The 24,749-nt window shown below is 48.5% G+C and overlaps 1 protein-coding gene across 3 annotated transcripts in view; it reads right to left on the bottom strand.

Annotated features, from left to right (window-relative positions):
* The window catches only part of STK32C (serine/threonine kinase 32C), a 92,818-nt gene that overhangs the window by 23,770 nt on the left and 44,299 nt on the right, over positions 1-24,749 (bottom strand). The window contains exons 1-2 of one of the 3 annotated variants that reach the window (XM_054832679.1): positions 19,430-19,485; positions 3,443-3,703 (exon numbers count right to left, since the gene is read on the bottom strand). The exons of 1 other annotated variant lie outside the window; for it this stretch is intronic. Coding sequence is in view for 1 of the 2 variants with exons in the window: in XM_054832676.1 (XP_054688651.1) it covers positions 19,430-19,485 (56 nt within the window). In the remaining variant the exon portion in view is untranslated. Of the gene's footprint in view, positions 1-3,442; positions 3,704-19,429; positions 19,486-24,749 lie in introns of those variants that run through there. One more of the 3 variants, XM_054832676.1, reaches the window with a different exon arrangement.

Here is a 24,749-nt window from a genome sequence, read left to right as displayed (position 1 = left end):
CACATGAGTTACGGGCAGTATCAGGTGTGAGACGCTGACAACCTCTGCCAAAAACCACCTCAAATTTATCAAATCAGATTTATCTAATCTAAAGCGCTCTCAAAAAGGCAACAGTTGTGTTGACTCTGACAAAAGCAACGACCTGGCAGCTGGGTCCTGGGCATCTGACACCACTGCCTGGCTCTGCAGGCGTTCTGCTCTCCCAACACCCAGCAATGAGCAAATGGGGAAGGACAGACAGACAGACAGACAGATGTGCTCTCTCGAGCACAGCTGGGAATGCAGCTATGGGCAGCACAAAGCTGTGTGCCTTGCGCAGGGTGAATGGTGAACAAAAAGCAAATTGATAATTACCTGATACACAGGACAGTAAAACGAGCTGATCTAAGGAGCTGGGCTGAAGACCACAGGTACCCCCACCCAGGCGCAGCTCCCCTACGAGAACAGGCTCAGAAGAGGCACCCAGCATCTCAGAGATGCTGGTCCCTTGGTCTTCTCCCTCTGTGGTTGCCGACCCAGAGCTGGGCTCAATGAGTGCAAGAGGCTGGAAATGCTAAAGGCAGCCGGCTCCGCAGGAGCCCGTGCAGCCCCTCACCATCCCATCTGGGCTGGTCCTGTTGGAGGGTGTTCTGGGCAAGATGGAAAATTTCAGACCCATTCCCAGAAGAGCTCCCCTGGTGATGCTGGTGGCACGGTGGGCAATGGGTCTGCTGCAGTTCAAAGAGACCTCGCAGCACTCTGCTGTGAGCCCGCGGCCGCGGTGAGAGCCCCGCAGCCCCAGCAGCCGAGACGCCCGGGGAGGCTGCGCCACTGCGGCCGGAGGCAAAGTCCTGGGAGCAGGACTGTGGAGTTACACACAACTTACCCGTGACACTTAGCCCACGCTCAGCGGGAACACCTTACTATAATGCTGTCTGATCCAGAATAAAAACATGCTTTGAAACAATCACAAACCTTCATTGCTTGATTGTGCAGCTTATTTAACCAGAACTTTGTTCTGGGAACAGTTTTGACAGCAGTGTCTCTGGCAGTGTTTTCCCCAACTATTATCTCGGGCACACAAAGACCCATTTAAAAGAATAGGACATCTGCAGCTCTGGTCCCGGCGCCAATCTGCACAGCAATCTTCCGTATTATGCCATGGTGACGAACCAGGCTCGGTGACACAAACAGGCGGGCGGCTGCTGGCCATGACGACAGCGCTCCTCCGCCTTTCCACGTCTCTCCGGCTTTCGGCCGTGCCTCTGCGCTGGCTCGGGCCAAAGGCACTGCTCGGGGCCAGGCCTGCATGGCGCAGCCTCCCTGAGTTTGGGGGCTCCTGGGTGGGGGTACCTGTGGTCTTCAGCCCTTTGCCCTTAGGTCGGTTGGTTGTGGTCCTCAAAGCAACAGACGCTTCCAGGTGTAACGCTCACATCGCTGCTCCTACCTGCTTCCACAACTGGTCTGGGCGAGACGCTGATGCTCGCAGACTGGGGGCACGTGGCGCAAACAGGCACCTACTCTGCCATCTCCTGCAAATGCCCCCACATCTTTGGGCTCCTGACAGGCACAGCGGCGGGCACACCAGCTCCTTACAGCCTTCATGGAGGGGTCCGTGCTGCACGTATCTGCTGGGCTGCACCCAGGCACAGGCTCCTGGCCTCCAGAGACACCTTGCAGTGCAGCAGCTTTTCTGCACGTAACCGTTTCAGCCACTTGGGACCACTTTATAGCTACATCTCTAAGAATAACAAGAAGTATTTTAATAACACAGTCTTCCCTTCAGATGCAATGGTCAAAACCAGAACTGATCTACTCGGGTATAAAGCAAATTAAAAGGTGTAAAGTTGCAGTGAATGGAAAATTACTGCAATCCTCAGGAGTCACGCTGAGGTTACTGGCTCAACAAATCTGCCTTCACATCTTCAAGACCTGATTTTGTTTTCTATTCCAAACACCTCACCACATTTCACTCCTTAAGATATTTTTCATGGAGTCTTATGACTTTCCTTTTTCCCTGATGATAAGTAATGCTTTATCACAAGACCGATGAAGGACTGGTTTGTCAGAACACCATAAATCATTAAAATCTCTTTAATTCAGTACTGCTGCTTGCTACAGCCAAGTTGTAACAGTAGCTGATAAAACTTTTATTCATAGCAAGCTTGTTGGTGTTTTCAGGTCATGTCAGCACTTCCATTAAAAATCCCTTTCTCAGTTGCTTATGCTAGAGACGAAAACCACATCTGACCTAAAATAAAACCTGCTGTTCAGGATCGCTCCTCAGTGTGCCATGCATCAATAACTTCACCTCCTAAGTAGTCCTAAGTACGCGTTCATGTTCTCACCTCCTGCACATCTGCAGACCCGCCTGAAGCTCCCCAGACCCCTGCGGATCTTTATCATCCACGAACGTGGCCAGCCTGCTGTGTACTGGGAAAGTGAAATGCGTCTCGTAGGTATAGCTGGGAGCGTGCTCAAAACACATCCAAAACTAGGCTTGCACATATTTATTTTTTTCAGAACGAACCTTATTTCTGTCCTGCTGTTGACATAAATGGCACACAACCAGCACAGTGAAACTATGTCAGGAAAAGCTCTCCGTATTGGCACCTGCACACAGCAAGCGGGGAGCCGAGTTCTTCTCTTTGGCATCTATCATGGAATATTTTCCAATTTTCCTGCAAGAATTCATGAGAGGGGGGTGCAGAACATTATCTACATGCTCTGAATCCTATGATTTAAAGCAATTTTAGGTGGATCAGATTAAGCATTTCCTTTTAATGTCATGCTGAGAAAATAACATCTCATCAGACATTAAGCAGATGTTTCTATAACTGAGTTTTGGATATGGGTGATTACTTGACTTGCAGCTCCAAAAAATGTGTAGACTTCTTCACCTCATGAGAGACATTAATCCAAATAAACAAGGAAAAACTAAAGAACTGACAGTATATAGCCAAGAAACAAGAAAGAAAAAGGAGCATTTTCCTTCAGTTTTGTTTTTCCTCATTTTCTACCCTCTCCTTTCTTGCACACCAGCTGTATAGTTTCATAGTTTGATAGAAATTATAGTCAGTCAGATATCTAAAAATCCAATGTCTTTACTAAATTTTAAAACAAAAAATGTAGGCATTTTGGATCATCCTTTCGTCATAGTCTTGAGCAAGTGTCCTTGACGTGGCATGGCCCGGATTTGCTGACCTTCAGGACAGAGGGTAGCAGACCCTCACCTGGGAGGTTCCCAAGTGGACGGGAATGGTGTCTCCCACTGCACAGACGGCTCTGCCGAGAGCGGGGAGGAGGACAGACAGGGAGATGTGTTCTGGAGCTGTCACGCTTCCTACGGAAAGGCTGTTAGGCATCTAGATCTTTGTGTAGCTTTAATCACATGCTCATGTCTCTGCTGGGCTTTTCTGGCTTTAATATTATTTAAAGAGGAATGATGAAAAATCAGACCAACCTGTAGAAATCCCTGAAGACACCATGACCCATCTTCCTTCTGCCTTTTGGATGGATCCAAGCCTGGATCTGCCGTTTCCTCCCGCTCAGAAGCACTCCACGGATTTACAGGAGGATTTGGACTCCTTGTAGACCACTATGGTTAACAAGTCTTCTTGCGGAAAGTACATCTTCCTATTGTTGACATACATTTTGAGTTAAGTCTTGTATTTGGAGTCATCTTTCGTTACGGCCATGATTACATTCTGCAGTGTTTTATACGCTGGTCGAAGAGGTAGACAAAATTATTTTTTTAGTTACATATTTGATAGAACTTGGGAACAGAGAGAAATCTAATTATTTCCAATGAAGAATGGAGGGCTTTATTTAATCTCTGAACGTAAATTAATGTTGAAGCTTTTCCTGATCTCAAGGCAAGAACACTCACTGTGCTATTTCGAAAACCCTCATCACTCATCTTGAAACGGTGCTGCTGGCAATGGCATCGAGAGCGATGTGGCCTAACGTCTTCGCTTCTGTGCTGCTGCCACAACGTGCCTCCCAGGCACCAAAGTTTCCATTCCACGCCAAAGTAAATAAATATAATTTTTCAACTAAGAAAAAAGGGACACTCATGTTTCACAGTGCAAAACCCGCAGGAGGAATTTAATGCCACTTGCAGCCAAATGCTTAATTTTTCATTGGCAGAAGCTTGCTTCGTTGCACTGATGTGTTTACCGCCAAATTGCTACAAAGGGATCTGCCCTGGTAAACATCTCCTCCAGTGAAGGTCCTCTGTACTGAAAGACCTTGTTTTTCAGCACCAGGTCCAAGGTGTCGCAAAGAAACTGTAAGAGCTGTCACACTCCAGATGCTTGTACCTAAGATGCCAGCAAATCATGACGTGACTCCCAGCATAAAGGTGAGCAAAGCTCGCTTCAGTTCATTAAAAACAGCTAGTATGCCAGAGCAATGAAAACCTCCCAAATTTTAATATCAGCTGTTGGGTCTGCCAGCTGGCAGTCAGAAATCAGAATAACTATAAACAATTGTTACTTGACAGCAAATACCTCTGTGCACATACCGTCCATATTGCACACAGTATTAATTCCTCTATCAGCCACAGCACCGCTCTCCAGGTTTAAAGTCAGCAACTTGGCTGGATGGATGTTTGGCCAGATGACAGTCCCATCTGTTCACATTTGCTTTGCAATATTGTATTAAAATCCCTAGTATCTTTCCCTTGGGAAAAAGGGCAGTTCAAACCTACACCTTGTAGGACCTGACCACACATAGCTTTATTTTCCCTTTGTCCTACACACGGAACACTCAGCACAAAGCATTTGAAGGGCTACCAGCAGAGACCATACTAAGGAACTACCACAGTATACAAACAGCAAAAGCATCAGTGAGAAAATATCATCTTGGAAGTGAGTGGAATAATGATAATTTGTGGTTACGACCAATTTAGCATGCCTAGCGCAACTCTGTTAACTACTGATGAATTTCATTGTGACCATTGTTGACCCCTCCTTTAAAAAAAGCCAGAAAGTGAACATTACAGCAGCTCCTCGGGGAGACGTCTCCTCGAACTCCAGCATCAACCTCCACACATGCAGGAACTCAACATACAAAATACGCCAAGTCCCTTCTCCACGAGGAATCTCTTGCAATTCTTCTAATGATCGACTTCTGTCATGGCTGGCTGGAGAGAGCCGTATCTCCTGGAAGAGACAGCTGTAGAGGCTGGGGACATGGAAGTCCCTTCCAGGTGGGGGGCACAGCGGCTGTGCACGAGCCTTGACAAACGCCCTGCTCCTCCTGGCTGGTCTCTTTCCTCCATCACTGCGGCCACCCCACCGGCTGAGCCCAAGCAGAAGGGTCATCGCTCACCAGCAGACAAGGGGCTGCCTCCAGCCTGCTCCCAAGCAGTCACAGCACTACTTCACAAGTTTTCCTATCCAACCTACTGACAGCACTTAATCGTACCGTATTACCAAAATGAAGAAATATGCTTCAAGCATTCAACAGCAGAGAAGAGGATCTTCCTACTGTGGCTCTCCCATCAGGCATCTGCAGAGCTTTTATGCTTCCACTCATTAATGCTGCTGAGTTATCCACCATCTCTCAAGTAGCCCATCACCATGCATGTCTCCACGAACATCAGGCAGCACTTACCGAGCTGAGTCATCGCTATGACTTCAGCCCGGCCACCCAGAGGAGCCAGCAGCCACCCAATCCAGCTCTGCGTGCCCAATGGCAAGCAGATCGATTCTGCAGCAAACAGCGCTCGCTGGATTAATGGCACGGGGCATCGGGAAGGGGCAGATCAATACCTGAGCTCACCGCTGCCACTGAGCAGCAGTGCTTGACCACAGCTTAAATTCTGCCTTGATCCTGGAGGCATTGCCCAGAGGAGGAGCTGCCGGCAAGAAAGGTCTCCAGTTGGAGTACTCTGCCCAGGAACAACTCTGCCCATCTTATTCTCCCTGATAAGCCAAGAGGTAATAGCAGGAGGCTAAAATCTAGCCTTCTCATCTTAGGCAAGTGTTCGCCTTTAAGTTTGCATTTGGATGTATTTCCCGACTGAGGAAGTAAGGTAGAGCAGAGCAGAGCTGAGCGCCTCGGGATGCAGCACGACACCCGGACCTCCCAACGAGCACACGCAGGGCACGTTTCGTAACGCGATGAGCGGCGGCTGAAGCAAGCTCCCGCATCCTTGCTAAATGGCACTTGTCAAGACGGCAGCTGTGAAGAATGGGTTAACTGTTATTTAATCGTCAGTATGGCTTGGTTTAACGGCACCATTTGCTGAATATGAACAGATATATATATTTTATACTGCACTGCACTTTAGAGGAATTTTTAGCACTTTTAAAACAAATTTTTAGATCAAAAGTAATAACATAGCACAACAATGTTACTGCAACTCTGTGAGTGAACATTAACAGAAGGATTCTTGATGGATTTTGTACATAAATAGTAACTAAATGGGAGGTGAGAGTGAAAAGCAGAGACACAAAAGATTTCTCTTCAATAAATGTTACTTTCCTTTCTTTTCTTTCTTTAAAAAAATCTCATGTTTGTATAGTTTAGAGTGCTTTCCTGAGGTAGAATTCCTGATCATACAGAAAAAATACAGTTTATCACAACTGTGACGGGGCAATAAGAATAAAAAAAGTATAAAACCTTACGAAAAGCGTATTTGCAATTGTCAAAGCAATACTAAAGTTAAGGTTTTATTTCAGAAAACAAACTCCAGTTTGTGTGAAAATGGAAAGCACTAAATTTAGAATTCATCAACGTTTTCATTCCTAACCTTTTAATTTTACGAGACTAGTGAAATAGCTAGTATTTTGCTATCCCCATTGCACAAATAAATACGTGCAGAACTGTCCAGAGGGTGACCCTTGCTAGGCTGCGACCGACGGCCCCGCTGTCCCGGCAGCGCCTGCACCGCCGCAGAGCGGTGGTACCGCACCCGGGGGGGCCAACAGCGCTCGTAATGGGAAGACAGATGGAGGAAAGCAGCGTTCAGGGACTCAAATCCACCGAAAACCACATCCCGTTGCCTCTGCTGCTCACAAAACTTGTTCTTTGTTGCATGGCCGTTTTCTCAGAAGCTCGCTGCTTGTGACAGGCGGAGCAGCTTGACCTTTCCCTCCGCCTGTTCTTCGCTTCCCTGTTTCCCCAATGCCAGAAGCACTATTTAGCAGAAAGATAAAGCAACAGAGACAAAAATGAGCAGGTACCTAAACAAAACAGAATACAGCTGAGGCATGAGAATGAGTCCTGTCTCTTCCCCCCCAGATCCATCAATCCTGGGCAGAGCATGAAACGAGAAGCAGCGAAGTCCCAGCACACAACTTCTGATAGCGTGCTTGCACACGTGAGAAGGTTTTCTGCTTCTGAAGAGCAGCGGGGTCTCCAGGGCACTGGGCAGCACATGCCCTGCGCCGCTCCAAAACAAGCCACGTTCACACGCGTGGCTGAGCCCCGCACTCGTGCACGCCGGGTGCTCCGTGCGAGGGACCCAGACAGCTCGTGCACTGCAACGGAGCGAGCTTTTCTGTGTCTGTACAAACATTTGTACCGCACTTGGCTGAATTAATTGTCAGAGAGCAGCCAGACAAATATCAAGCTTCCGAGATGCTGGAGAGAGCAGCAGCTCTTCACCGCTTGTTATTGGCAAAATGTCACCATTTGTGCAACAAATATGCGTTCCTGGTTTCCTTAAATGTTTCCGAACAAAGTAGCTATTCTATACAATGTAGGTCAATTTTTCAGGAAGCTTTTTCCAGGCAGTCAGAGAATGAAAACACTCATGAAAATATCCACTATGTTGCACTTTGACAATTCCAGCTATTTTCTGACCACAGCCCGTGGGCCTCAGATGTCACGGCGTTCACATAAATAGAAACGAAATAGAAATGGTACATCAAACCGACACAGGTCTCTGCAGACGCAGCTGGCTGGTGTGCTGCTCGGGGCAGCCAAATGCTGGGCAGCACAGTGGTCGTGGCAGGGAGGAGACTCCATCCCGAGCAGAAGCCACAAGAAATGCACTCTCGTGGTCTGCCCAACCTTGTCACATGAAATACCCAACCCTCCACACAACCTTCCTGATCACCTCTAAAGGTCTATTCCACAACAACTTTTTCCACATCCTCTTTTCGCCCGTCTCCAGAATCCATCACCGTGGTTCATCTGGGAAACAAGGCAAACCACTACCTAATCCTTAAAAGACCAGAAAAGGGGTGATTTCAAAGGAGAAAGGCAGGCAGGAAAATTGGGAGGCATGAAAGCACGTCACGTGCTCGTCAATGGGAAGGACACTTCCGTAAGCCTGGCTCGTGAGACGTTTCTGCCGGCGGCAGGCTCAGCCTAGGTGCTGCAGCTGAGGGGCCGCCCAGCACCGGCAGGCAGCCTCTCTGCGGCAGAGTTGTATCACATCTAGCCTCACAACACCACTTTCTGCTGTTAATTGCGTACCAGCTGCATCAGCTCTGGTTATATTTCTTGTGTTCCATTTTTTCTTCATTGCTGAGACACAGAAATTCTCAACTGCCTGTTACTGCCTTGTGGGCTGCTCCTGCATTCACCATAGAAAATCCAGAAGGACAGAACTGTACCCAGCACAGCTTCTCCAGATTGGTGTCTGTACAGTTACTGTGAGATACAGATTGGGTTTTAGCAGTGTACAGACGCTTAAATAGGAAGTCATGAGCTTCAGACTTCTTTGAATGCTGCTCCAACCCACAAGAAGAAATACATCATGGGAAGAAAAGGAGAAAGTCTCCTGCAAACATCATCGAATTATGGTGCTGCCCAGAGTAACAAAATGGGTGCACCCCATAATGCTCTGGGTAAACCCAGACAATATTTCCTTTAATAAACTATTATAAAAGTGCTTAGGGAATATTTGCTGTATCATGCTGATATAGGCATAATTTCATAAGAACAACGGACATTGCTCCTTATCATTTATGGCATTAAGTGCTTTGTAATTGGATTGTCCAGCCATGAGCATTAACAGACCATCCCAAACTCATCAGCTGCACCTTCCAAGGACCTGTGGATGATTTTGATGTCCAATGTAGCTTCAATTTTATTGTTGCCAAGTCCTGCATCTGATGCTGAAACATCCCATGCTCTTGATTCAATTAACCAGCTTGTGGGGGTGTGCAGTCTGATGGCTTGTCAGAACAAAGGAAAAAAAGATCCAAATGCTGGTCATATTTAAGCCACTGAGAAATTTACAATTAACATTAGCAAAGCAAGGCACATCCTTTTACTTCAAAAATAGGACTTTTTTATGTCGGTCATATTGGCCATCAGCCTGCGTGTGGGCTGCGCGGCCGGCACAGAGGGCAGGTAAGACACCGCCGCTGCCAAAGACAAGGCACGGCCTCCTGGGCAGCTCACAGCCGAGCACAGCTCTGCACAGCAATGCTAGGAGAACGTCACCTCCAGAGTTTTCATTCTTCTGTGTCTGCTGCCAGCAACGCGACGGGCAGCACAGATGATCGGATCAGGAATAGCTCAGAACTACCATAACACAGCTCGGTGCCTCGCATCCACGCGTTCCCGAAGCTTGAACAAATAAAAGGATGGACGCTGTGCTGGAGTGAGAGCGCAGGACCACGAGCACGCACAGGCGCAGGCTGCTGGCAGTGAGATGCCCTGCTTCAGCGGGACACGCCACGGCAGGCGCAGAGCCTGGGGCCAGCGGAGACCCCCACACCAGAGTTACCCTCCTCCTTCCCCATGCCACAATGAATGAAGACAATGAAGACATGCAAAGGGAGAAGAGTGACAACAATCAGATTTCCAATCATTAATCCAATCAAGTGCCAAAATATTCTGCTCCTTGTCCTCACAGATGAATGATAGTTTATGAAATGCAGTAATGCATTTAGGTTGGGTTTCTTCGTAGCCAACTCTGCCCTTTCCTACTCCCACTGTTTTTCTTGTGAGAGTCCATGAAACTGCTGCAGATCTGGAGATCTCCCGTGCTACGACATCTCCTCCTCCCCTCAAAGACCTTTAGCTCTCCGTCTCCTTACCCATAATGAGGGTGGTCCTTCTGAACACAAGCATTGGTGTTTGATTCAAAGACATCTGCCACTCAACAGACAGCATATGTTAGTCTATGAAAAGGTCTCCTTAATCAAAGACCTAGAAATGAGACTGCATTTGTGGCTTAGGCAGGGTGGTGGTGGGGGGGCGGATTTTGTTGTTAGAATTTAAAATTGACAAAAAGGCACATGTCAGAGCTAGGCAGAATTTGAGCAGGAAATAGCTCTTTAGCCTTGATGCACACACGGTAACGTATGTGAGAAAAAATTTCTGCTGACACAAGCCATGGCAGGCTTTCATTGCATCGATGGGAAGAAGCAGCCTTGTGGTTCACCTCGGGACGTTGCTTCTGCTTCCAGACTCTGAGGAGCCCCTGCAGCGATGCTGAGAACGTACCCCCCGCAAAGCCAGCCACCGTGCATCTATCGATCACGTCTCCTACAGGGACCACCTGCTCCTCCGTCCGAGTGCTCCGAGCACTAACAGAGGCTTTGTCAGCCTCCGGGTTTCTCGTGCAGCACCCCGTGCAATGCCTCCTCTGGTATTTACGAGTTGTTGTGCAAACAGTGAAACGGCCGTGATAGCAGGGAATGAAAATGAAAGCAGTGCTTCCTTCAGAGCCGGGACGCACACCAGGGTTTTTGTCCAACCAAGTCCAGGCAGAGATACCGTGGTAAAGGAAAACCAGGCAAGGAATATGGCAGAGACATGTCCTAGAGGGTCCAGCCTGCGGTCCTAAATTGTCAGAGAGATACCTTGGCTTAATAACAACAACAACTAAACATTTGCAATAGTCACAAGTAATTGGAAAACCACCTTGGTTTTAAAAGGGCCCGTGAGAACATGCTGGGCATTCCCACCCATAGGACATCACTGCCACTCTCACTTCAGGCAGCCGGAGACACCGGTGGGGCTCTGATAGGGGATTTTGTGGAGGAAAGGGAAATGCCCCGAAGGAAGCTTGGCTTCGTGCCTCCAGCTCACAGGACTGAGCTGTACCCTCTTGGGAGTTGTTTCTTTTGCCTACGCTGGAACGGCACTGCATCATTTTACTCTTTATAGCAAACAAGAACTTCATAGTCCTTACACAAACATGTCATGTGGAAGATATATTATGGATTTGCTGTCTAGGCTTCCTCCCACTAACGACCTTTTTGCAAACTGCAGCAGGAAAGCAGTGCATATGCCTATCACTGGGTGACTTCAGGGCTGAGAAAGCCCTGAGAAAATGTACAGGGCCTGAGGAAGGCTGGGATGCCTCAGAAGCAGCAGCATCTTCATCTCCTTTACTATTTTCCAAAATTACCTGATCCACAGGTCCTTGCTTTGCAGAGCAGAGCAAGTGAAAAGCAGATTCTTCAAATGGCAACGCGATTACGAGCACAACACACCTTGTCTGGTACAAGGCAACTCTAAGGCTATAGAGGTGCCGGTCACGGCTGCCAGCAGACACGTCCCCAGGCGCATGGTGGCATGGCCACACAGCTGGCAGAGCCCGCGGCGGCTGCACCCTCCCCTCGCTAGCTGCGCCTTTCGCACCTCTGCTGCCCCAGGGAGCGGCGTGTGGAGCCGGGGTGTCACCGCAAGGCCCTGCAGCCCGCTCCGGCATCAAAGAACGTACAGCCCCGCTGCCATGGAAATGAGGGTGTTTCATCTCGCTGTGCTCAGGCAGGCGTGCAAGCTGCGGGTGTGTGCGCTGGCCCTGCCCAATGCAGGGCTGCCCCGGACACGGCTGTGCCACCTTCCCTCCCCCTGCGCCTTACAGACTCACTGAGCTACCTCGCGATGAAACGGGCTGGTTTGTGCCAGGGGACGGCGCTGGTTGCTGCAGGGCCGCTCTCGCCACACAGACGCAGCGCCCGGGGCTACACGCTTTTTTGGAGAGGGATGACGCTGGCTGGGAGCAGGTGCCGGTGGGCAGAGGGGTGCAGGTGGCCGGCAGCGCAGCGCCACGTCCACCGGGCCATGAAACCCAGGCGGCTACGGCTGCGCCGCGCCTCACCAGCCCTGCCTGGCTGCCAACTGTTAGTCTACAGAGGTCAGGTTAACGTTGCACTTACAAACACAGACATCCTCGTTCCTTTTTATTTCATGCTAGCTTTTTTAAAAATTAAAAAAAGCGTTTATATAAAATTATATAAAACTTAAAAACATTTTATATTTCATGGTTCCTCTTTTCTTCATTCTATACAGTTCAGAGGTGGTAAGGGAAGGAAAAACCACAGGAAAAAACCAAAACACAGCTTGGAAGTGGATACCACTGCTGACACCCCCGAGGCCAACAACATTAAAGAATGAGAGCAAGGCAAGAATGAGGAAACGGGGGACGGGATCATTCAGCACCCTTTGTTCTTCCCTTTTCCATCACTTACCGCCGTTACAATTCCTAGTGACAGTTTATCACGCCGCCAACACACGGCACACAAATAGCACCGGCACACCGGAGCCAGCACATCCCGAGGCGTCACCACTAGCGCTGTGACATTTTGAATCAGCACATCCTATGGGGAAGCCGGACCGGGGCTCCCCGCAGCGGCAGCCTGCCCTGAGCGCCACGACCACGCAGCACCAGCGCCAGCGGGGGCGGAAGGGGGACGATGCCGCATGTCACACCCGGGCCCGCTCCTCCCGGCAGCACAGCTCCGCTGCCTTATAATGTGGGCTCGCACCAGGAGGGATCCAGTCTGCTGGACTTGCTCACGGCTTCATGAATGAAACATTTGTGTCTGCTTTCCTAAGAAAATGAGGTTATGGGATTACTTTCTTTCACACTCATCCTTACCAACTCCTAGGACTGTTGGCCAGTCTCAGCTAGATTTTACAGGTGGATGGATGACTCAAAGATGTAAAAGTTCCTCTCAGCTTTGTGAAAACCAATCAGACAACAAAAAGACAGAGATCCAGAAGGAGGGAAAGGCTCCGTCATTAATTAAACCATATTATTAGACACCATGGAATCCTCATGAACTCATCACACCAAATCAGGCTTCGCTGATACGCATGAGTTAGTAGAGACAAGCTTTGTTCTGGCAACAAGACACTAGATCCTCTCGATGCTGGTGCACTTTGATGGCAAAAGATGACAACAGAAAAGGACAAAACTCCAGGCGAGGAGCAAAGAGGCTCCACAAGCACGAGGTGGAGCATGTCTACAAAGAGTGGGGGAGCAAACCAAATGAAAACATGTCACGAGTTCTTTTGTAGTGGATAAAGGAGAGAGTTTGGCTCACGCATAAATTTATTCTTGGTTGTGCGTGCAACCCACAGTGCATTTCTCAACTCCCAACGTGCAGCTAGCACAACTGGCACGCTCTGCCTGTCCCCCACGGCCCAGGAAGGGGAGCACAAGAGAAAGGAGCTCTGTGAGCAGGGGTGTGTGTTTGCAGATAAAGAGGGGGTGTCACATTCTGCATCAGAAAAGCCATCCTTACCCTGTGAAGAGGCGTCAGCACAATACACAGGAGACTTGACACAAGATGCAATGAATCAGTGGACAGACTACAGCAAGCTCAGGGTTAGCACCTGATTGAGAATAACTGTCGCATTCAAATACCACGATTTGCAACCAGCATCCTGTTTTCCTCCTGCCAACTAGGAACCAGCAGGTTTCAGAACTCAGGAGGGACAGAGGCAGTCTGAGCGGCAAGCTGATGAACTGTATGTGAGGGGCGAGCCTGGCAGACAAAGCGAAGCCATCCCACTCAGCAGCCAGCTCCCGGGAGCTGCCGCTTCTGCGTGCCCCTCTGCAGGGGACTGTCCCCCTCTCTGCGCGCTCGTGCAAGGGCACTGCCCGAGAAGGGGAATGCAGCAGCCGCACAGCCCCAGGGGAGGTGATGCAGCCCCACCACGGTGCCCTGCCCTGCGGCAAGTCCCCACTCGCACGTGGAAACCTGCAGGGCTGGCTCAGGGGCCACCAGCAGGTTTTTGGGTGGAGGAGGGCTCCCTTACGCTACTTTCCTGTCCACAGCCTGCCGGCTGCCAGTGGGAGCATCGGTCCCACCTCCCGTCCCACCTCCCATCCCACGCCGGTGTGACTCATCCACAGGGAATGACGGGGGCTGAAATAAACCCCAGGCAGTTTCTAATGCAAATGTTAATAAGGCACTGTGTATATAATAATATCAAAAGTGGGCAGCTTTTACTATAAATCACTGTCTTATAAAGTCTGATCCTTCAGAATCCCAAACAGGTCCCTGGCAGGGGTGTGCAGTATCATGTCCCAGCCTCCTTCCAGCTGAAGTCACTGCTCACTCCATCACTTGAGATCATTTGGCAGCATTTTCTGCTCTGTAATTGTACTACTGCTGCCCCCGCACCCAAGATCTGGACAGTAAGGCGGCATTGGACCACATCACCACTTCAGCTTTTCATTCTTTGCCACTCTCTCCTGTGGCTTTTACTGATGACACACTTACTTACAGCTTAGCAACATCTAAGAAAGAAAAAAAATCACTACACACTACCTACGAGGTTGCATCAGGGGGAGGATAACCCTCCACGTGCTCCATGCTTTCTCAGGCACCCACTCGTGGTCACAGCCAGAGGAGGGGTTTTGGGCAGATGTGCTGCCCCAGCCAGGGGACCCGCTCCTGTGCCAGACACTATGGTGAAGCACGTCCTTCACATCACTACCCCTGCAACTGCGTATATCCTGCCTGGAGAGCCTGCTACATCCCACACAACACCCTGTGTAGCCTTGGGGGTGAAGCAGGACAGTGCCTGGACGGTGCCGGCATGGCGAGCGAGGCCTTTCCCTCCTCCAGGGCTGGGGCCGCCCAGCCAAGCCTCACCAGGCAGGGGGGGGGGTTAGCCACCACAGGTCTTGGGACTCGTGGGCACCCCTCGCCTGGCTGTCGCCTCTCAGCTAACCACACTGCCCTTTGAAAAAGCAAACCACTTTCACCTCCGGAGCCTCCCGACAACACGGCGGGTCCTCCCGCCGCCCTCCAATGCCAGCGTCGTCACCAGTGTGCGAAGGAGTGAGGGTGCCGATGTCCGGCAGGGACGCACGTCTTCAGACCCTGCCTGCGGTGCTGACAAACCCACGGCCTCACGCGAGCTCTGGTACAGGCAGAGGAAAAAACACGGGCAAAAAATATCCATGGTATTTTAATATCAAAGGATTATGTTTCTAGCCTTTCTTTTGGCGGAAAAATCCAACATTTATAAACCCAGAAAAAAAAGACAAAGGATCAAGCTTGTGTTGATATCAAAGAGGGATTCAGTTGAGAATAGACTTTAAGGGAATTTTATTTATGGTATATCTACTGGGTGGGCATTTATGACCTTTAGAAAATGGATTAAAGCTTTTCTATACCCAGCTTCAGGCTGTGTGAATTATTAAAGCGACAAAATCATGAAGTTAAGGTACTTTTGCAAAGCACGCCATGTTACAAGCAAGCTTTCTTCAGAAGGGTCAGGGAGAAGCTCCCCAGGGAGCAGGGCCGCCTCAGCAGCCACCTCAGCAGGGAGGGCCGCCCGCCCCTGGCCCAGGGAGGCGAACCCCTCCACTGCAGCCGCCCCACACCCGTCCCACAGCGCTGAGGACGGCTGTCCCTCGCACCCCATCTCCCCTTGCACCACGTCCCCGCGGCGGTTCCTGCCTGCGGCCATGTACACCTCCCGCCCCTGCGCCGCCCGCACCAGGGGCCGGGCGTTGTCTGGGGTCCCTGTTCTCCAGGCCACCACTGTGCCACCTGCCTGCAATAAAAACATCTTTACTACCAGACGGGTTCCCTTCAACCTTCGCAGGTCCCAGTAAAACTTCACAAATTACTCAAAAAAAAAGAAAAAGACAAATGAAAGCAGCGCCCTCCAGGCCCCTGTGGGCTGCCTGCGTGGGCCCACCCGCCCCGAGACACATTTGTTCTCTCTGGAAAAATCTCATTTCACACTGCTGCTCCTTCCAGCCCCCAGCCCCTGATTTAATCCCCCATTTCCAACTGCAGACAAAGACATAAATCCATGCTAGAAGAACTTCAGCTATCTTCTTTATTTCTTCACAGCAGTAAAGTGAAAATAATGAATTCCCCCTAACCCTATTCAGTTCTTTCTCCCTTGGAAAAGGCGGTGGTGGCTGACTCAAGGGAGAATCGAGAAGGAAGCCCCGGTGGGAGGAGGAATACAGATACAGGGGCAAACACTCGGCTGCCTCCCGGTTGGAACGGACAAAGACTCAAGCCAGGAGAGCTCCGTTTTTACGGAGGGAGATGTCAGGATACCTACAACGCAACCAACGCCTTCTGAGGTTCCCGAGTCTCATCATGTCACTCGTGGAGCGTAATGAAACTCAGGGCGCATTTCCCACTAAAACAGGGGGTCACAAATCGCATCACATTCTGGAAATGCTCTGCTGGCTACTGCTCCTTGGGTGATGGCAACGGACCAGCTAAAACCTGCGTGATTTCTGCTGCTTGAGGAAGGAGTCTGTGCTACAGGAGAAACACAATGCTCCTACTGAAATACTGCAAATCAAATAGTATTACCTGTAATAATGGAAACTATTACATATTTGCTAATTTGAGTAAACATGGAATTGAGCATGACCTTCATTTGATTAATAGTATCTTAAATAAGATTAAACCCATCTCTAGGAAACAGAAACTGCCCGGGTTTTGCAGAGACACAGCTCAGGGGCTCCCCAGCCTCTTGAAAAGCGATTTCTGAGTTCCTATTTCCTTCATTTTTATGGTTCCTGTGCCTGTCCTGAGAGGTGGAGCGCAAATGCCTTGCCCAAAGCTACGCGGTGGGTGGTTGCCTCCTAGGGCCCATCACTGCGACATCACACGGTGTCACAGATTTCACAGGTCACTCATTACACACTGAGGGTTTGCACCCCATTTTGAGATGGACGGGACACTGTCTCCTAAATACTTTCCCAAATGTGGGCAGATAGTGCTTATAATCAACCAAAGCAACTAAATTACACATAAATTTCAAATAACAGTTTTCAGGTAGGTTGTTCTACATTTTCTGTAATTAAATGGGAGTTGTAAATTACTGTGGAAATGCAAAAAGCTTTTCTCAGTATCAAAAGAAATTTAGCATATTGACATAATTATCCAGAAAGATGACAGATGAATCATTTCAGCATTTTGTTGAAAGTGTATATACAATTCTGATGCCTGATAGACTGGTACGTGCTAGACTTAACCCTTCTTTAATATAAACAGAAAAGGAAACAGCCATGAGGAGCAGCTCTCTTCAGAGCCAAAAAGGTCCTGCCCTGGGACAAGAATACTTCTTTCTCCTTTTCATGTTCTGAGCAGAATTAATTTTCCAGCATCAAGTGCTGCTGCTCAACAAAATAAAATCTCTTTGCTCTGAAAAGTTTACATTTGGAAGTATGAGTCTTCTCATATGAGCTTGAAAAAAATGTTAGGTGCTATTTTTTTAGTAAGATTTTGAGTTAGGCTTTGGTCTTTGATGATGAGCAGAAGTCACAAGACCCTCAGAGTTCCCATTCTCACCAGGCGTGTCTGGGGAGACTTTCCTCTGCTGTTTGCTTTAACTTTACGGTGCTACCCTAAGGAAGGACCCGACTTGTATTTAATCATTCCCATCGTCTAACATAACCTCAGAAGTCTGACGTAGCTGATCTGCCAGCTTTCACCTCTCCTTGCCTGAGAGGCATGGCTGCAAACGTGGGTGACTGTTTAAAACCACCCTCTCCGTGACTTGCACGCTACTCGGCATTACGTTTTCATTAGCCCTGATCCCACGCGGACTTACAACGAAGCCAGGCAGGAATTCACGTGGGTAGATTGTGCCCCGAGCACACCAGAACACTGTAATAGATACCTCAGTGTTCGTCAGTTAACTGAGGCTGCGACGAAACATCTTCGTTAGCAAGCAGTGCTAATGACGGCACTACGACTAATAGCGTCCATTCTCTTGACTCTAAGAAGAGCTGGACTCTACCTCATCAAGACTGTGGTTGGATTTTGTACTCCACTGTTTCTCAAGACTGATGCTACTTAATGCTTTTTAAGTATTTAAAAAGAGATTTTCAGTAATCGGTATAAATTTGGGCTCTTCTGGCCAAACAGGTCTCAGATCTCCTGAGAAATTTCTGCTTTTCCAAAGTTTCCAAGCATCGAACGCAGCAGGTCAGGCTGCTCACGTGGCCGTGGCCCGGTATGACACTGCCTTGTTGGGGCTGTAACGGGCAGAACGCAAAAGCGAAGGGCAGTACGGTTCATCTCCTGGGCCAGTTTCAGATTTTCATACCCACCGGCTATGAGCTGCCGATCGAAGCAAGATGGGCAGGAACCAGCCAAGATGACCAGACCAGAAAGAAACGAGAGAGCGTACGGCTTTCCTCTGCTTGCTCAGCTTGTCTTCAGTTTATTTTAGCAGCGTGTGGAGACACAGAGGCACTTGCACTGTCCTCTGAACGAGTCTGTGCTATTATTTTACACGTTTGATATCACACATTTTGCACAATTTCCAAGGCCCGTTTCCCTGCCCTGTCCTCGCACCCAGTCCTGCACAAAGCCCCACACCACGTCACTGCCACATGAGAAGATGACGACAACCAAATTCAGCAATTTTCATAATCATCACCAGGGTTATCGCTCCTACAGCTCCTGTCCGCTGGGTGCAGGCGTCTCGGCTGAACAGAGGGACGCAACTGCTGCTGGGGCACAGTAAAATGCAGGTGACAAAATAACTACAGAATGGTACCAACACAATGAAGTCTCATACGCGTGCAAGGACATAGGCGTGTGCACGCACACAGGCACGCGCACGCACACAGACACACCAAACTTCGTGCTTGCCGTGCAAACAAATGGTGTAAATTGCCAGGGCAGAAGCAGCAAACAGTTATCTACACAGGGACTGAGCGAGAGTCAGTCAAAAAGGGAATGAAAAAGGAATAAAGCTAGGAAATCAACCAGCAACTGATTTTCAGAGCTATCCAGCTTTTTGATCATCACCTCCCACCTTCTCCCACACGCTTGGCAAAAAATTTGTTAAAAATAAACAACAAAAACTCTTCAGCATAACTCATTTCTGAGTGGGAAAACAGCCCAGGGCTTCAGAGAACCCTGTTGACCACCTCGTGCCAGCTCAGTCGATCACCCAGAGCAACTTCCAACGCCCTCCTGACTTACTGTCCCCTCACAACCGATAAACCCTCTCAGGAAACAGAAAACATAATGAGTATTTATTTGCCACGAAATGGTCACAATTGTGCTGGTAGTTTAAAATACAGCTGTTTCACCAAGATGCCAAAAATTAAAGCAATGCCAAACGGCAACAAGGTATTTTCCTGAACACATTTCTCCTGTGTTTACTTAGCAGCCATAATCCCACAATAAAAACAGCCTGTTCCAGCACCGTTTCTGTTTCAGCAAACCCTAAGTACATAACAGCAGGCACCGGCTAAAACATACAAGCAACCTCAAGAGCGAGTGTTCAAGCCTACCTTGCCAAAGCTTCCCTTCCCGATCGCCCGGAGAATCTGGAAGTGGTCAAAGTTCACTACGAGATAAAGAAAAAAGAATTTAAATTTGTAAATGCTTTACTGCAACAATCTTACATTTAAAAAGAAGACAAGGAGACAACTACAGAGCATTGGTCAAGCTTTTATTAGAAGTCACCGTCTCGCAGGGAAGGTGCAGGACAGCAGTTGCTTTTCTTTCAGCAGTGTCTTTGCTAGCTACGTCAAGCAGGTAAAACCAGGTAGAACCAGGTTGGATTAGGTTACTAAATAGGTGGTTTAGCACAAGTTAAAATACAGCTTTGACCCATGTCGAGATGCCATCAGCACGTGAGCAAACTCGGAGCGCCGCAGAGCCGCTCCGTACTGCTTGTGCAGAGCCAACAGCCCGTTGGTCTGGCAGCTGTGCTCCCCAATGGACAACGTTTAGAGGACGGGGACGGGCTTCCGTTCTCTTCACATGCAAACCCATCTCTACCAGATCTGTTATTTTTTCCAGAGCCACAGGGAGGAGTAATGACAAGAAAGGACAGAGCAGTCGTAATGTCGGCTACTGCCTCGATCAGCAAACACTGCCAACAGAACTATCTCTGCTAAACTACTCCTGTGATCTAATCTAGTATCAGTCTTCAATGAATAAAAAAGACAGGTCTATTAATACCACTAATGAGATAATCCCCATTGAGATATAGTTGGAGTGCCTCACAGACAAACAAATAAATAAATAAATACTGTCACAAAAGCCAACGTAAAGGACACAGCATTACTCCCAATTCACAAACTGCCTCCTTACACCTCAGTTCATTCATGTCCTCACAGCTCAGTAAGCTGCAGGGCTGCAAACAAAGCCCGTGGTGCACACACACACACTGCACATCAGTGCTGGCTGCCGCACAAGCACCGGCTTCAACGTTCGGTCAGCCCTGACGCGGTCAGGCAGTTGGACGAGATGATCATTGCAGTTCCCTCCCAACTGAACTGTTCTATTCCAAGGCCAGCGTGCTCTCAAAGTGGCCGGACGTGTTTAGGAGGAGCTCGCCGGTGGACTGAGCTGCACCCATCAGCCCTTGAGAGTTCTGCCGTGAGACCCTGACCGTGCAAGAGGACCCTCAGCATTTCCTCCCCAGAAAGCTCTGCAGGCTGGATGAAGAGAAGTGCTTGGCACAGGCTTGGGGATGTGTGGTGTGAATGATGCATGAGATGGTCAGCGGAGAGCACTGAACTCGTGTTTGACTGACAGTGGAGACCAGAATCGCACAGGAAGAGTGGGAGCAAATAATTCACCATAAATATTCCGAGTCCCACTCCCAGATCTTAAATAAATGCACATCTGTCATCTCTGAGGATGAATCAAAAGCCCACACATGCCCGTGGAGTTCCTATTACCCTTTTGTGCTAGGCTTATATCCAAAATATTGTTATTGTCACTTTCGTGGGACATTTTCTGCAGGAGAACTCGGAAAACCTTGCCAAATGAAATTGAAAACAGAGACTGGGCCATCTCCCACCACGGCTCTCCCTGCACTCCCAGTGCACCCCACAAGCGACGCTGAAGGGCAGATGCACCGTCTCCCTCCCTGGAACGCTCCAGGAGACTCCATGAAAGTTCGTGTGGCGAAACCAGTGCCTCCCATCAGCTACATGAGTGGTGTGTCATCTCCTTATCACTCCCCTTCTCTGCAGGCAAACAGCTTGCTTTCAGCAGCACTCGACAGGTCTTGGGCTGAGAAGCCATGAGATATTGGCAAGGACACGGACAATGCCTGGAGCCAGTGGCCGGCTCGTCCGAGATGCCGCAGGAGCTGCAAAGTGGTCGCCTGCTCCCTCCTGTCTGACACGACCCAGCCGGGAAGGAGCAATGTGCAGCCACGGGCAGCGTTCTGCCGAGGTTTTTTCTACCGCCCCTATTAGAGAGACTGCAGTGACGATGTGTAACTGCAGCTACATCTTGTTCATATTCTTTCTGAAATCCAGAACGCTAGCACACACGATGCAGAAGCATTTGCGGCAACAGATCCCATTTCTTTCACGTGTGAGCAAATCCATTAATTGAACTCCAGTCACTAAGAAATGCACAAAGAGAAAACCCAGCTGTCGTGAGCACCTGTAAAGAACAGCATTTTCCTGGCAATTAAACCATGTGCATGCTCATGATATGCGATCGCTCCAGGAGGACAGTTTTTGACAATTCTTTATTATAATGTTTGGAATACTGTGTAAAAAAAGCATTGCCACTGAGAAAACAAAACCAAAAGTGCCATTTCCATGTATCCATGACTACAAGTGATCTAGAAAGCATGCTCGAGTCAGCAGTCAAGAAACAAATCTAGATATGAATATTCACCAGGCCCTTGAACCTATCAGCAAGATGTCACTTTTAATAAATTAAATACACAGTTCTACTGATTTGAAGTTCAGATGATGTTAGATGAACAGGCACTGACTGTTTCCTTATTTTCTTCAGGAATTAGTAAGCAATCCTGTTCAAGAAGAAGCAAATCTCAGCATCTGAGGAAGAAAATCATAGTAGCAGCATGTTGCTTTTTGTGCACAACACACTGGATTTCTAAAAATGACAACGTATCACTACAGAATATGCAATTATCCCTAAAATAGAAATCCTGAACCTGCCTGGAACAATTACGTATGCTCCAGAGACTCCACTTTCTGTGAGCCGACAAGAGAAAGCTGCCTTTCACCCGCAACCAGAAGAGCTGATTATTTGGGGGTGACTGGTACGAGCCTGAGTCACAGACGCCAGTGGAGGATTTGGTGACACGCTCCCAGCGAGCGGGAGATGACAGCTGTTCCCTGTGCACAGGACCACACTCCCCCACCACTTTGACTTCAGCGTGGCACGGTTTTGACAGTCACAGTCTGTAAGTACAGAACCGGTCTTGGCTTGAGGTTGAACCGGAGGGACCCGCGAGAGTGGGAGAGGGACCCAGAAACATCTGCACTGTACAAACGTGAGGGAGCACGGCACTGCAGCCCAAGGACGTCGATTCGTTGGTTGTGTCACAACCCAACACCATCCGTTGTGTTGAAATGCCTCAATGGGTATTTTGTTAGCGCCTCAGGAAAAAACTACACTAATTATTCCTATTGACTCTTCTAACAGCTCGTTATCAATATAGCACCTTCGCAGTTTAGTGGACTGCTGGGCATACAACGTCGGTATTTGCCACGAGAGAGATGTGCCTCTTCCTGACTCCCTGGCATCAAGTGACAAACCATGAATCACAAATAAAGATAAACACCGTGGCCTGGATCTGCTTAGTTCGGCGTGGTTGTGTTCTTAGTCTCCCGTAACGCACAGGAAGCGGGATGGCAGGGTTTCACGCGCCTGCTGGACCTCACCAACCTCACGCAGCCCAGTCCAGCCCACTTCACAAGAGAGTGCCAGGTGCTGCACTGACATCTCTGTAATTAAGATTTCATCGTAGTCACAAAATGTACTGTGTGATGAAGCAGACTGGTGCACAGCTTCTATTTCCAGTGAAATAAAGGGAATGAAGAATATAATTCTCTGCAAAAATTCTTCATACAGAAGAATGAGTTTGTCTCCATGTGAGATGCAAAAAATGAGGGTTTTGTCTTTACTATCTTAAAATTATGAATGTTTTCATTATTTTTGCTGTTTATTCTACATTTATTTACAAGATATCTAAAAGTATGGCAAGATAAAACTACCATAAAACTTCAGATACACAGTGGACACCCAGTGAGGGTTTCAACATCAGGACCTGGTATCAATGTCCAATAGTAGGAAAACAACAGATACAGTTAGTAAACCAGTATCCAATAGTCTCAAATCTGGGGAAACGAGAAAATTAGAAATCATGTTTGAAGAATTGAGTCAACCTTCACTATTTATCTGCATGAATAACAACAGGGAAGTTTTAACTCCAAGAATGATTCTCTACAGCACTGAAGACCTAAGAAATTCTTTTTTGAGTCTTGTAACAGCAAATTTGTAGGGCCAGTACAGCACGATCAACTTTCTATCAATGCATTTCTATATGTTAGTATAATTTATAGCATTTGTCTACCTGTTATATTACTGCAATCTAGCTTTGGAAGAAAGACCACAGTAATTGATGTAGAAACATTAATATGTGGCCACAGTAACGACAAGTTTGCTGTCACAAAATGCCAAGAGTTTCAGCTTTAGTTTCAGCGTCTTTTTAAAAGTCATGGCACAGGTGGATTCCAGCCAGAAAGGAACGGCAACTTCTGCAAACCAGGCGGCAGCGGATGGGCAGAGGGCAGGCAGCCGTGCCGTGCCGTGCCGTGCCGTACCAGACGGGACAGCCTGCGGGGAACACGGGCACTGCGCCAGCGAAAACGGACGTGAAACTCAAAGGATGACGCAAAGGAACCACAGCAGGATTAACAGATGTCGGGATTTGGAGGAGCTTTCAGAGCAATGGGGAGGCCAGAGCAAGGGGATGGGGCAGGCCCCCGGGAGTACTGCAGAGAGCGTGCAAGGGAAGTGCAGGCATCACTGCCAGTGGAGACCTCAGAAACCTCCCAAAGAAGTGGCAAGCCTGCTAAAAACAGAAAAACAGTGGGAGAGAGGCAGGACAACAGGAGGGACAGGGAGGACTCTGTGTGAAAAGCTTTCAAATTGGAGGATGAATCTGAGTGAACTGGGAAGACTGGGGAGAACGACGTGAGATTTGTGATTAGAGATGAGGAAAGCAACGTGGGAAAAAGCAGAGGTATTTGATGGAGAGAGGGAGCAGAGGTCCATGGGGAATGCTACCAGCAGTCCTCCCCAGGCCTGAAACCCTTTGAAGGCAAGGCATCCATCTTCCTCTGACTGGAAGGCTCCATATGGCGCAAGAAACCACTGCTTTCCTTTCTGTCACTGGAAAAAGCACAAGCAATATGTTCGGTCTCCAGCATCTCGGGCTGATCTGTTTTGCCTATTCATATCCACAGAGAAGATTACATGGGTGAGAAAAATGGAAATACAGTATAATATGACTGACAGGAAACTCAAGTGAGCATTAACTACCCAGGAATTCAGGGAATGCTGGTAGATAATGAAAGAAATTAAAGGTATAATACAAGCCCAGCGCTATAAATGAACCCCTTTAGAAGCGAAGGATTCAAACATACTATTAGGAAGCAACTCTGAAGTTGTGTAAAAACAGCAAGTTATTGTATGATTAAAAATGAATCTCTACAACTCTGTAAGGAGTCAAATATACCATGCAAAGCAACTGCAAAGTCATTTTAGGAAGACTGGGTTATTGATATTGGGTACAATAATGTTTGCATTGGCCAGAAACCATTC

This window comes from Grus americana, chromosome 7, assembly GCF_028858705.1.
Source record: "Grus americana isolate bGruAme1 chromosome 7, bGruAme1.mat, whole genome shotgun sequence".
In the NCBI taxonomy this organism is placed as follows: Eukaryota; Metazoa; Chordata; class Aves; order Gruiformes; family Gruidae; genus Grus; species Grus americana.
The sequence above is the reverse complement of the archived record's forward strand: the minus strand, read 5'-3'. Positions and strand labels throughout refer to the sequence as shown.